Source organism: Oncorhynchus clarkii, chromosome 6 (assembly GCF_045791955.1).
Source record: "Oncorhynchus clarkii lewisi isolate Uvic-CL-2024 chromosome 6, UVic_Ocla_1.0, whole genome shotgun sequence".
Taxonomy (NCBI): domain Eukaryota; kingdom Metazoa; phylum Chordata; class Actinopteri; order Salmoniformes; family Salmonidae; genus Oncorhynchus; species Oncorhynchus clarkii.
In genome coordinates this window covers 9,467,538-9,481,102 of record NC_092152.1, presented here as the reverse complement: position 1 = coordinate 9,481,102, position 13,565 = coordinate 9,467,538, and the positions used below count along the sequence as shown (strand labels likewise).

The following is a 13,565-nucleotide window of genomic DNA, read 5'->3' as shown; positions in this document are numbered from 1 at the left end:
ACTAAAGGCATAGAAACTGTAAATTACTTGTTAATAGGAAATACATTCATTTTCATGACAGAATTAAAAAGCTATTTTTGACAAACCAATGCAGGTATTTTCCAATACATGCAACTAAAAATGTTCATTTCACAAAATCTTGATTTTAAATATTTTAGACACCAGAGGGAAACTGACATGTTACGTTAGTTAATGTTTCATTCCCTCTCAACTGAAGTGAATTACTTACCATACCCAGTTCAGCTCTAGCTAGCCATCTGTCAGGTAGTGCTTCAACACCTGCATTGCTTACTGTTTGGGGTGTTAGGCTGGGTTTCTGTACAGCACTTTGAGATATCAGCTGATGTACGAAGGGCTATAGAAATACATTTGATTTGATTTAGTAGTATCAAACAGATGTTGTGTATATGAAAATGTTTTGTAGCCTTTGTTTTGTCCCATTTCAACAGAAGTACATTTGATGATGTACCACTGTACCATTAGCAAGAGCTAGCCAAAAGTTGGCTTAAGTTAGCTATCTAGCTAGCGCACCAACATTTGCAACTATTTTAAGGCAGTCTGACAAACCTCCAAAGTTGATTTCCAAACTGTACCAAACCAATATCTGAAGAAGACCTGGGAGATGATGAAGAATGGATACAGATATGTTAGAATGTCCAGTCATGTTCATATAATCTCACACATAAATTACTGCAGTTTAAGACCACCCATAGAATGTACTATATGCCAGTTAAACTGAATATCATGTCATTCTGCTGCTGGAGGTGTAAAACACAAAAGGGGACATATTGCTTACAGTATGTTATGCTCTTGTGAAGGCTGGCTGAATTCTGGCAAAGAGTATGTTCTTTTATCTCAGCATGTCTACAGATTCTCCCTTCTCCCTGTTTTTGTTTGCTTGGAAATGTTGATACTGGAGACTGTTATTAAGTTAAAAGAGCTCTACAGTACTATTAGGCTTATGCTATGAAATACAGTGTATTCGGAAAGTATTCACACCCCTTCACGTTTTCCATGTTTCCATGTACTTTGTTGAAGCACCTTTAGCAGCGATTACAACCTTGAGTCTTCTTGGGTATGATGCTACAAGCTTGGCACACCTGTATCTGGGGAGTTTCTCCCATTCTTCTCTGCAGATCCTCTCAAGCTCTATCAGTTTGGAAGGGGGGCGTGGCTGCACAGCTATTTTCAGGTCTTTCCAGAGATGTTTGATCAGGTTCAAGTCCGGCCTTTGGCTGGGCCACTCAAGGACCTTCAGAGACTTGTCCTGAAGCCACTCCTACTTTGTCTTGACTGTGCGCTTAGGGTTATTGTCCTGTTGGAAGGTAAACCTTTGCCCCAATCTGAGGTTCTGAGTGCTCTGGAGCAGGTTTTCATCAATGATCTCTGTACTTTTCTACGTTTTTCTTTCCCTCGATCCTGACTAGTCCCCCAGTCCCTGCCGCTGAAAAACATCCTCACAGCATGATGCTGCCACCACCATGCTTCACCGTAGAGATGGTATTGGCCAGGCGATGAGCGGTGACTGGTTTCCTCCAGACGTGACGCTTGGCATTCAGGCCAAGTTCAATGAATCCAAGTTCAACATTCTTACAGTATTCTCCCTGTACACCAAGTCAGAACCGTAGGATAAATAAAGGGGGCATTTAAGCAGACAATGAAAGCTCTTACAATATTCAATTGTTACATTTCTCTAAAACAGGCTAAAGGCTACATGTGCACCACCAAGCCAGAACTGTAGGCAAAATTAGGAGGGGAAACAGGACCAAACTATTATGATGAGGCACGTGAGCTACGTACAGCTTACTGCACAACAAAACACGTAGTATTACTTTCTTAGCTATAGTATAAATATCTCCCATATTACATCATTCATGAAGCAGCATACAATACATTTTTGGACTCACCTTGTTGTGCTATGATCACTTGAACAAGAAGGTGGCGTGGTGGTCCTTCTTGATTCAATTTTGTCATCAAACTTTGTCATCAAAGTCTGGCATTCTCTGGATTAATGATGCTTCAAGACAACTGGGAACCCAGAAAAAAAAGGTAGAATCGTGATGATGTCAGTAATCTTCAGGTCAGAGCTCTAGAAAGAGGCCCGAGTTCCCGACTTGCAATTCCGAGTTGGATGACCGTTCAAAATGTATTTTCTTCAGTTGTCTTGAACTCACTGAAATCAGATTTCCTAAGTTCTGAGTTTCCAGTTGTTTTGAACGCGGCAGAAGTCGTGCTGGATTGACACCATAGCCAATGTTGAATGTTTATTATTTTAAGCTTGGAAAAGACTCTTAAACCCAGACTTGGGACCAAACACCCACTCCACTGAACACCAATTCCTTCCAAACCACTCATTGTTGAATTTCCCGATTTCCAACTTATGTCATGTTTATGTCTAATGGCCGATGAGCACCGATACGTTTTATTTGGTACGGCAACTGCACCGCCCTCAACCTGTCGGGCTGTATCACCGCCTAGTACGGAAACTGCACCACCTTCAACCGCAAGGCTCTCCAGAGGGTGGTGCGGTCTGCACAACACATCACCTGGGGCAAACTACCTGCCCTCCATGACACCTACAGAACTTGATGTCACAGGGAGGCCAAAAAGATCATCAAGGACAACCACCCGAGCCACTGCCTTTTCACAGCGCTATCATCCAGAAGGCGAGGTCAGTGCAGGTGCATCAAAGCTGAGACCGAGAGATTGAAAAACAGTTTCCATCTCAAGGCCATCAGACTGCCCAGAGAGGCTGCTGCCTACATTGAGACCCAATCACTGGACACTTTAATAAATGGATCACTAGTCACTTTAAACAACGCTTCCAATAATTCCACTTAAATGTTTACATATCTTACATTACTCATATCATATGTATATACCGTATTTTATACCATCTACTGCACCTTGTCTACGCCGCTCGGCGATCGCTCATCCATATACATATATGTACATATTCTCATTCACCGCTTTAGATTTGTGTGTATTAGGTAGTTGTTGAGGAATTGTTAGATTACTTGTTAGATATTACTGCACTGTTGGAACTAGAAGCACAGAAGCACACTCGTAATTAACATCTGCTAACCATGTGTATGTGACTAATACAATTTGATTTGATTTTCAAGCTCTACCCTTAGATTTGGTGATGACGTAGTGTCCCCAACCTACTAGAGAACATTACCAACCCAAACACTCCGTATTGCCACTGGCTGCCCCACCACCACAGAAAGCACTGAGCTAGGCTGAAACATCTGCATTTTGGAGCTGCCTTACTCAAGAAAGCAAAAAAGAGATCTTAGTTTGTATGCTGCTTTATTAACTAAATTGTTGTATATATATTTTTTACAAACTGATATGTATTAATGCCAAAATGCAAAATAGGCATGTTTTTGTTTTTTATAGCTAGCTAGAAAGGTGGGGCACTGCTCTGATTGGTCGCCACTGCCCTGTTGGCACAAATTTGAGGGAGTTGGAATTTAACTAACAAATTAGTTAAAGAAAGGGTACGCTTAATCCATTATAAACCGATCTATATAATTTATTATACAAGAGACAAAATCCACAAAATCTACAGCACAACGACAGAGTCATGTCTTCAGTACACTGGACATGAATATGAATACGACCTTTAGATCGCGAAAACGTCAAACATGTCAGATTTCAATACTGGTCGATGTCATAAAGCGGGAGGTTGTCTTCTCTCGAATGAGACATTGGTCATATTTTTTTGCGATATTCCTACCTCTAGAAATGTGTAACTTAACAGAGGGTCTAACACATATATTTGTGCATTGCATAGTGCCGTCGCGAAGGTCAGACTCCACTCTTTGCGCCACATCGACCTGCAAGTTGAACGTGATGAGATTGTAGATTCCTAAAAAGCTAGCCAACCAGCCCATAGAGAGAACATTACATTCTGGGTTTTGTTGTCGAATTCAGCTGCAACATATTTCAGCAACGATTTTCTCATGTTGCTACCAACCTTATTATAACGACAAAATAAAACATTTGTTCACAAAAATATTGTTCTCACATAGTGTTATGTAACACTGTAAAGTGTAGGAATGAGTGTATTTTTCCTTTAATGTTTAGACAATTATTGTTCATATCATGAATAAATACAGGTTACTGATACTTCTCTACTATTCGAAATTCCGTTACCCGGAAGTACTTTTTAAGTGTTACTGACGAGACGCTGATCCAGTCTGGATTCATCAGTCTTCACAACGGTATCGCCAGTATTTATAACTTCTTCCACCTTCAATCCATTTCACCCTCAAAATGTCTAAACTACAGCTGCTTAATGTGATTCTCAAAGAAAAATTAACTTCAGTTCCTTTGGAGATATCAGTGGCAGTCCAAAAAACGATGACAGAGTACCTAGAAGAAATCTTCCGTTTGAAACGGGCGAATGCACGTCTACGAAAAGTGCTGGATTTGGTTTTTAAACCAGAGATAAAGTTGCATAGATTAGCAGGTTTGTGTCTTTTTGTCATTCATTATGCATTGTAGCCTAATTGTCGTCATTTACATTTTAGATGTATATCATATATGACCGCGTTATTCATGAATTTCATGATATTTTGAAGCATTTGCAAAACTGTGGTACTGGATACCGGAAGTAAAGCAGGAATTGAAGTAACTGTCCCTATTTTTAGTGGAAGTCACTAGACCTATTTCTTGTCTCTTTTCAGTGTTTACGGTTTAATCAAATGTCATCCTTTCTCATTCCCTCCAGTCCTCCAGCAGTTCAGTCTCACTGAAGAGGAGATTAACCCAGAGCAGCAGGAATGGACCCCTGGTCTGGGTCCAGTGGAGTCTGATGCAGAAGAGTCTATATGGGACTCTTTCAACATCATAACTGAAGAGAACCAAACAGAATCTGACGGAGAGAGCTACGGTGAGTCCGAATCAACCAGTGATTATGAGCCCCCCTCTGAAGTAAATGCAGACAGTGACAACAGTGGAAGTCATAAAGGAAAAATGGATGGAGTGGAGAAGAGAATATCACTGTCAGGGTTAAAGCCTCTTAAATCAAAGCGAAGAAGAGGACGGCCAAGAAAAGAAACCAGTGAGTTGCCTGATCTGATATGTGATGTGTGCGGGAAATGCTTGGCGAATGAGCGTAGTCTGAAAAGGCATCGGCAAAGCCGGCACAGTAAAGACAGACCATACATGTGTGACGCATGTGGACACTGTTTTGCCATGAACTGCTCCCTGAGGAGGCACATGAAGATTCACATGGAGGAGAGACAACATGGCTGCACCGAATGTGGCAAGCGTTTTTTTCACAAGAAAAGCCTGAAAAATCACACGGATACTCATAAAGGGCTAGTTTTTAAATGTGATTTTTGTGGAAAATGTGTGACGACAAAAGCAAGTCTGAAACTGCATCGGCGAATTCACACTGGGGAGAAATCGCATCCGTGCAAAGAATGTGACAAAGCCTTCTACCGTGAGTCAGACTTGATAAAGCACACGAGAACTCACACCGGGGAGAAACCATTTCGGTGCAAAGAATGTGGCAGATGCTTCGTGGAGAAGGGAACCCTGACAAAGCATATGATGACTCACACAGAGGAGAAACCACATCGCTGCAACAAATGTGGCAGATGCTTCGGTCTGAAGGGAAACCTGACAGTGCATATGAGGACCCACACAGGGGAGGGGGTTCAGTGTCATATGTGTGGAACTCACTTGAAATTAGCATCAAGTCTGAAAAGACATCTACAAACTCACAGAAGGAATATTAACAATAACGCACTCTCCCCTGGTTCCCAGTCGAAGCATACATCCTCTTCAATACCCTGGTGCTTGCCTACAGAGCAACAAGGGGAACTGCCCCTCCCTACCTTCAGGCTATGCTCAAACCCTACACCCCAATCCGAGCATTCCATTCTGCCACCTCTGGTCTCTTGGCCCCCCCATCCCTATGTGGCCCCCCCATCCCTATGAGGGGCTGGCTCTCGCTCATACCAGTCAAAGCTCTTCTCTTCCCTGGCACCCAAATGGTGGAACAAGCTTCCCCCAAATGAAAATGACTGAAAACCTACTTCACTAGATGTCTTGATTAAATCCCACAGCCACGCCCCCCCAAAAAATAAAATCAATAACAAACAAGCATTTGCACTTGTCGTTTCTAGCACTGACCTTGCTGACTACTTTGAGGTAAAATGTACTTACTAAGACTGATATGTGGTTGTCTCACTGAGCTGTCTTAAAGCTATAATCAGCAGTTGAAACATTAACAAAGCGTCACCCTACCACTGTTTTTAGTAAACAACTGAGGGAAGGGCCTGGAGAAATGTAACCAGTCAGATTCATAGACTGAGTTATGGATGCAAGTTTTAACCATGTTTTGAGTCTATGCAGTGTTCATATTTCAGTTGTTTACAAACATTGGAGTAAAACAAGCTTATATTTTGGGTTCTGAAGTGGTATGACAGTTGAACTAAGCTATTTTTTTTATTTAACCTTTTTTTAACTATGCAAGTCAGTTAAGAAAAAAATGTATTTTACAATGACGGCCAAACCCTCTATTAACCCGGACGACGCTGGGCCAATTGTGCCCCACCCTATGGGACTCCCGATCACATCCGGTTGTGATACAGGCCCGGGATCAAACCAGGGTCTGTACTGACGCCTCTCGTACTGAGATGCAGTGCCTTAGACCGCTGCACCACTCGGGAGCCTTATAATGACGCATTTAAAGTTTTATATTCTTCAAGAATCAATGGGTATTTCTAAATAATTTCTAAATCCAAAAATGGATGTATCAACTAAGGACTTGAGCTTTAAGTCGAATGCACTAACTGTAAGTCACTCTGGAGAAGACCGTCTGCTAATGTTAATGTCTGAGAACGCGTAACAATGCCTTTTGTGTAAAATGGGTTTGTTCGAAGATCGAAGAGACAACTATCAAGAGGACATACCCATCAGGTAGGTCACTGCTCTTGGTTAAAAGAACAGCCTGCAATCTTGGAATCTGTTCAATGGTCATTTGAATTAATACAGCCTACCCTATTCCTTTCTGACATATGTAACTTTGTAATGCACAACTGAAACTGTTGTTTACTAACGACAAGAATGTAAACAACCAATATCTTCAAAATGTTAATATCATGTGGATGTTATGACTGTCAGTCTTTGTATATAGAGTGCTGTCTATGAATGTAAGAGGGTTACATTTCCCTATCCCCATTTTTGTTGGAAAAACAATTGGTGGGGGCAATTATAGCCTTGCAGACCTTTGGCATTCTAGTTGTCAATTTTTTGAGGTAATCTGAAGAGATTTCACCCCATGCTTCCTGAAGCACCTCCCACAATTTGAATTGGCTTGATGGGCACTTCTTACGTACCATACGGTCAAGCTGCTCCCACAACAGCTGAATAGGGTTGAGATCCGGTGACTGTGCTGGCCACTCCACTATAGATAGAATACCAGTTGACTGCGTCTTCCTTAAATAGTTATTGCCTAGTTTGGAGCTGTGCTTTGGGTCATTGTCCTGTTGTAGGCTCCAATTAAGCGCCATCCACAGGGTATGGCGTTGCAAAATGGAGTGAAGATCCCTTTTACCCTGCACAAATCTCCCACTTTACCACCACCAAAGCACCCCCAGACCATCACATTGCCTCCACCATGTTTGACAGTTGGCATCAAGCACTCCTCCAGCATCTTTTCATTTTTTCTGCGTCTCAGGAATGTTCTTCTTTGTGATCCGAAAACCTCAAACTTAGATTTGTCTGTCCATAACACTTTTTTCCAATCTTCCTCTGTTCAGTGTCTGCGTTCTTTTGCCCATCTTAATCTTTTAATTTTATTGGCCAGTCAGAGATATGGCTTTTTTTCTTTGTAACTCTGCCTAGAAGTCCAGCATCCCGGAGTCGCCTCTTCAATGTTGACGTTGAGACTGGTGTTTTGCGGGTACAATTTAATGAAGCTGCCAGTTGAGGACTTCTGAGGCGTCTGTTTATCAAACTAGATTCTAATGTACTTGTCCTCTTTCTCAGTTGTGCACCGGGGCCTCCCACTCCTCTTTCTATTCTGGTTAGAGGCAGTTTGTGCTGTTCTGTGAAGGTAGTAGTACACAGCGTTGTACAAGATCTTCAGTTTCTTGGCAATTTCTCACATGGAATAGCCTTCATTTCTCAGAACAAGAATAGACTGACGTGTTTCAGAAGAAAGGTATTTGTTTCTGGCCATTTTGAGCCTATAATGGAACCATTAAATGCTGATGCTCCAGATACTCAACTAGTCTAAAGAAGGCCAGTTTTATTGCTTCTTTAACCAATACAACAGTTTTTTCAGCTGTGCTAACATAATTGCAAAAGGGTTTTCCAATGATCAATTAGCCTTTTAAAATGATAAACTTGGATTAGCTAACATAATGTGCCATTGGAACACAGGTGTGATGGTTGCTGATAATGGGCCTCTGTAAGCCTATGTAGATATTCCATTAAAAATCAGTCGTTTCCAGCTACAATAGGCCTTTACAACATTAACAATGTCTACACTGTATTTCTGATCAATTTGTTATTTTAATGGGAAAAAAAAGCTTTTCTTTCAAAAACAATGACATTTCTAAGTGACCCCAAACTTTTGAACGGTAGTGTATATTCATAAACATGCTGAATATTGCACAGCTTTTTTATTTTAAAGAATCTCGTGGGTAAAAGGGATGTACAGTTGATAACCAAGTGCTAAAAATCCAATCTTACTGAAACATATTGTTGGTTTATACCTCTGTACTGGTACAGATCTATTACTCACACCACTCCTCTCAGGATCCCTCCCCCTTGACCCATCTTCCTCTACTTTCTTCACTGCCTCAGCATATGACAACTTCTGCTCTACTCTAACCCTGGAAACCTCAACCTGCCTCTTTTTTGCACAGGTCATTTCTGATCCCCAGCCCCATGAGCACCCCTACAATTAACACATATCACTACTTTCACCAGTGCTACACATTCCTTTGTCTCATACCCTTCTGCACACTTCTCACACCTAGGAACCTCCCTACTACACACTGCTGCCACATGCCCATAAGCTTGACACCTGTAACAACTGTGGATGCACGATATATCAGTGAGCATATCAGAATCGACCGATATTAGCTAAAAAATGCCGCTATCGGAATCGACCCGATGTCTAGTTTAACACCGATGTGCAAAACTGATGTCAAAGCTGACGTGCATATATAACGTAGGTAGATGATGTACATACCTATATAATGTAGGTAGATGACGTGCATACCTATATAATGTAGGGAGATGACGTGCATACCTATATAATGTAGGGAGATGACGTGCATACCTATATAATGTAGGTAGATGACGTGCATACCTATATAACGTAGGTAGATGACGTCATGACGCCACAGAAAATACAGCGCTACACAGAACAAAAGCAGAAAAATACTAAGCGCACACTTCCAAATAAACAAGTTCAAGTCCAGCAGTCATTTGAAAGAGTAAGAACATTTCAGCGAGACAACTCAAAAGGTGAAATCCATTAATGCCAAGATAATGGAATTCATTGCCCTTGACAATCAACCATTCTCTGTCGTGGATGATGTTGGCTTTCGCCGACTGGTCGAGCACCTCGAGCCCTGGCACACAATGCCAAGTAGGCGCTATTTTTCAGATGTTGCCCTACCGGAGTTACACAGTATTTGAGCTACTTGCTATGGGCGTCACTGCTATTAGCGACACGACTGACATGTGGACCAGCGATGTCAGCCCCATGACCATGCTGAGTCTGACAGCACAGTGGGTTGACGAGGATCTCGTACTGAGGAAAGCCGTATTGCATGCTCAAGAATGTGCTGGTTCTCATACCACTGCTGCTATTTCAATGGCATTTGAGAAGATGTTTGAAACTTGGAAAGATGAACACACAACTAGCTCCATTCAAACAACTGACTGGAGAAATAAGCTCATCAACTGTGTCTGCAGCAGACGTGATACCCAGACGTGATACACAGACCATGGGGTTAAAACTTGCAAAAGTAATTGAGGCTGTGAACAAACGATTCGGTGGCATTCTCTCTGAGCCTCTTTACTGTGTCGCCACCATGCTCGATGCTAGGTACAAGGACCGCTACTTCGATGCAGTCAAGAAACAGGGTTTACGTGAAATGTTAGACACAGCTGGACAAGATGGAAATGGACACAGTGACAGTGAAGCACAGAGGAAGAGAGGCCACGAACAGATAGAGCTGAAACTTCACTGCTTGACATGTATGATTAAATCCTGGTTGAGACTGAACAAATGAACAATGAAACAGCACAGTAAGTAAGTGAAAGAAAGAGGTTTTGATTATGTTTTACTGGTAATGGGGACATATGGAAATGCCAACTAAATTGCCTTGCGAGCAAAACAATTCACATCTCTTGCCCCAATTCGTTTAACACGGAGTATCTGCTCCTTCAGACCAGCAAAAAAACAAAGACCACTTCTGGTTCCATTCCGATTCCACAGCACCAGTGGTGAATTTAGCATGTAAATCTTGGTGGTGCAAAAGAAAAGTGGGATGCATGCCAGCAAAGCCACTACACAACACAACACTAAACAATACATTAATTGCACTATAACGGTGCCAAACTGTGCCCACAAACTGTTAGGGCCTACATAAAGCTGTCCCAACAGCAGAGTCCCAACATCTTACCACTGCTACACCTGGCTATCCGCGGAGCCTTGTCTGGCAGCGAAACAGTTCATTAAGCCTCATTTACCTCATTTTGCCTTTAAAAAAATAATAACGTGGTTTCTAATAACAATTGAGCTGTATAAACTATGGCATAAGGGGACGACAAGCGGATAAGCGTCATTTCGATTAAGAAATGAATGAGCGAGCTAGGACGGACGTCAACATAGCTATTTGTTTAGCACTTTTGAAATGTACATCGACAGAATTCGGAAACATGGGTCGTTCTTACAGTGTTCTAACCCTGTACAACAAGTCAGAACAGTAGGACAAATAAAGGGGGCATATAAGCAGACAATGAAAGCTCTTACAATATTCGATGATAACATTTCTCTAAAACAGGCTATAGTGTACCAAGTCAGAACAGCAGGTGAAATTGAGAAGGGTAAATATACCAAATTATTAGGGTGAGGCATACGGGCTACTAACAGCTTACTACACAACCCTATAGTATTACTTTCTTAGCTACAGTATAAATATCTCCCTGGCAAATTATATAATTTGTGCAGCAGCATACAATACATTTTTGATGTCATGTTGTGGTGCTGTGCTCACTTGAACAGGAAGGTGGCGAGGCAGTTCTTTGTGGGCAAATTTTGTCACCAAAGTCTGGCATTCTCTGGATTTAAGGTGTTTTCAAAACAACTGGGAACTCTGAGAAAAAGGTTGAATCGTGATGACATCATTGCTTTTCAGGTCGTAGCTCTAGAAAGAGGCCGGATTTACAATTCCGAGTTGGATGACCGTTCAAAACGTCTTTTCCAAGTCGGAGCTCGTTTATTCCAGACTTCCCTGTTCTCTTGAACTTATGTCAAGTTTTCGCAGTTCCGAATTAAGTTGTATTGAGCGCGGCACAAATCATGCTTCAAATGTTGAATTTTTATAATTTTAAACTTGGAAAAGAGCTCCTTAATCCCAGATATGGGACCACACAGGCACTCCACTGAATAATAGGCTAGTGATTGCTTTGCAATGCTTGCAGTCACTGATTCCTTCCAAACCACTCATTGTTGAATTAGCGATTTCCAACTTGTTGTGTAATGTTTGTCCAATGGCCGATGACCACTAATACGTTTCTCTATAATTTATCTTTATTATTTCTCTTCATATGACAAGGATTAAAAATAATTTGCCAGTAGATTGTCCACTTGATTCATGACTGCTAGCTAAGATTTTGAAAGTATGATGTTGACATGATCAGTCCAATCAAAGCTACTGTACATATAATGTGATTTGACATCCTTTTATCTGTGGCCAATGACCTTGAGCCTTCTTGGATGGGCACTTCTAATGTAACTCTACAGCAGCACCCAACGGGCTAGAATTGTAATAGCTCTACCATTAGACTTGGCAGTGACGTAGTGTCCCCATGATTGACAGAACACTGAGCCACTCCATCGCTCCATATTTTCTGCTGGCTTGCTCCACCACCACAGAAAGCTGAGCGAGGCTGAAACACCTTCATTTTGGAGCTGCCTTACTCAAGAAAACAGAAAAGTTACCATGTTTTTATATGCAGCTTTATTAACTCAATGATATATATATATATATATAGTATGTTGTTTGCTTGCTGATGTGACACATATTAATGCCAAAATAACATGCTAAACAGGCAACCCCCCCCCCCCCCCCCTAAAATAAGAATATATATATATATACAGTTTAAGTCAGAAGTTTACATACACCTTAGCCAAATACATTTAAACTCAGTTTTTCCACAATTCCTGACATATAATCCTAGTAAAGATTCCCTGTCTTAGGTCAGTTGGGATCACCAATTTATTTTAAGAATGTGAAATGTCAGAATAATAGTAGAGAGAATTATTTATTTCAGCTTTTATTTCTTTCATCACATTCCCAGTGGGTCAGAAGTTTACATACACTCAATTAGTATTTAGTAGCATTGCCTTTAAATTGTTTAACTTGGGTCAAACTTGGGTTTTCAGGTAGCCTTCCATAAGCTTCCCACAATAAGTTGGGTTAATTTTGGCCCATTCCTCCTTACAGAGCTGGTATAACTGAGTCAGGTTTGTAAGCCTCCTTGCTCCACACACTTTTTTGTTCTGCCCACAAATTTTCTATGGGATTGAGGTCAGGTATTGATGGCCACTCCAATAACTTGACTTTGTTGTCCTTAAGCCATTTTGCCATAACTTTGGAAGTATGCATGGGGTCATTGTCCATTTGGAACACGAATTGTGATACAGTGAATTATAAGTGAAATAATCTGTCTGTTTACAATTGTTGGAAAAATGACTTGTGTCATGCACAAAGTAGATGTCCTAACCAACTTGCGAAAACTATAGTTTGTTAACAAGAAATTTGTGGAGTGGTTGAAAAACGAGTTTTAATGACTCCAATCTACGTGTATGTAAACTTCCGACTTCAACTGTACAGTACACTTGTACACTTGTACAGTACACTTGTACAGTACACTTGTACACTTGTACAGTACATACATTCAAAACTGCCCCCCCCCCTCCCAATTCTTCCTCCATATTACAAGTATACGTCTCCTTATTATGATAATACTGAACTTCTCCTGACAAACATCCTGTTCTTACCCTCTCAAGGGACGCGATTTTACTGGCTGTCACAATCTCCGTACAATCAGCACGAACCCCTCGAGATGTAGCGCTCAACTGTGCATCCCACTTGTAAAGCCATTGTGAATATTTTCCATCATTTGCGCCTTAATTACCGGTATTAATTTAGTGACCCGGCAGGGGTTTAACTATGCCGCGTTCATGTACTAGTCGGAACTACTTAACTTGGAAATGTCAGACTTGCTAACTGGTTGTAGTTATACACGTGCTGCGTTCAAATCAGCAAGTCGGACATTTCCGAGTTTTCTATTTG

General features: G+C 41.3%; 1 protein-coding gene across 1 annotated transcript; it reads left to right on the top strand.

Moving 5' to 3' along the window:
- Positions 1–4,199: 4,199 nt before the first annotated feature.
- Positions 4,200–6,072, top strand: LOC139411897 (zinc finger protein 771-like). The gene is made up of 2 exons (XM_071158647.1): positions 4,200–4,477; positions 4,739–6,072. The coding sequence occupies exons 1-2, from the start codon at positions 4,282–4,284 to the stop codon at positions 5,953–5,955; spliced, it is 1,413 nt and encodes a 470-aa protein (XP_071014748.1). The 5' UTR covers positions 4,200–4,281; the 3' UTR covers positions 5,956–6,072.
- Positions 6,073–13,565: the final 7,493 nt, after the last annotated feature.

Coding starts and splice junctions, on each gene's coding strand:
- LOC139411897 (XM_071158647.1), top strand. CDS start 4,282: ATGTCTAAACTACAGCTGCTTAATGTGATTCTCAAAGAAAAATTAACT. Junction 4,478..4,738: donor AAAGTTGCATAGATTAGCAG/GTTTGTGTCTTT, acceptor CATTCCCTCCAG/TCCTCCAGCAGTTCAGTCTC.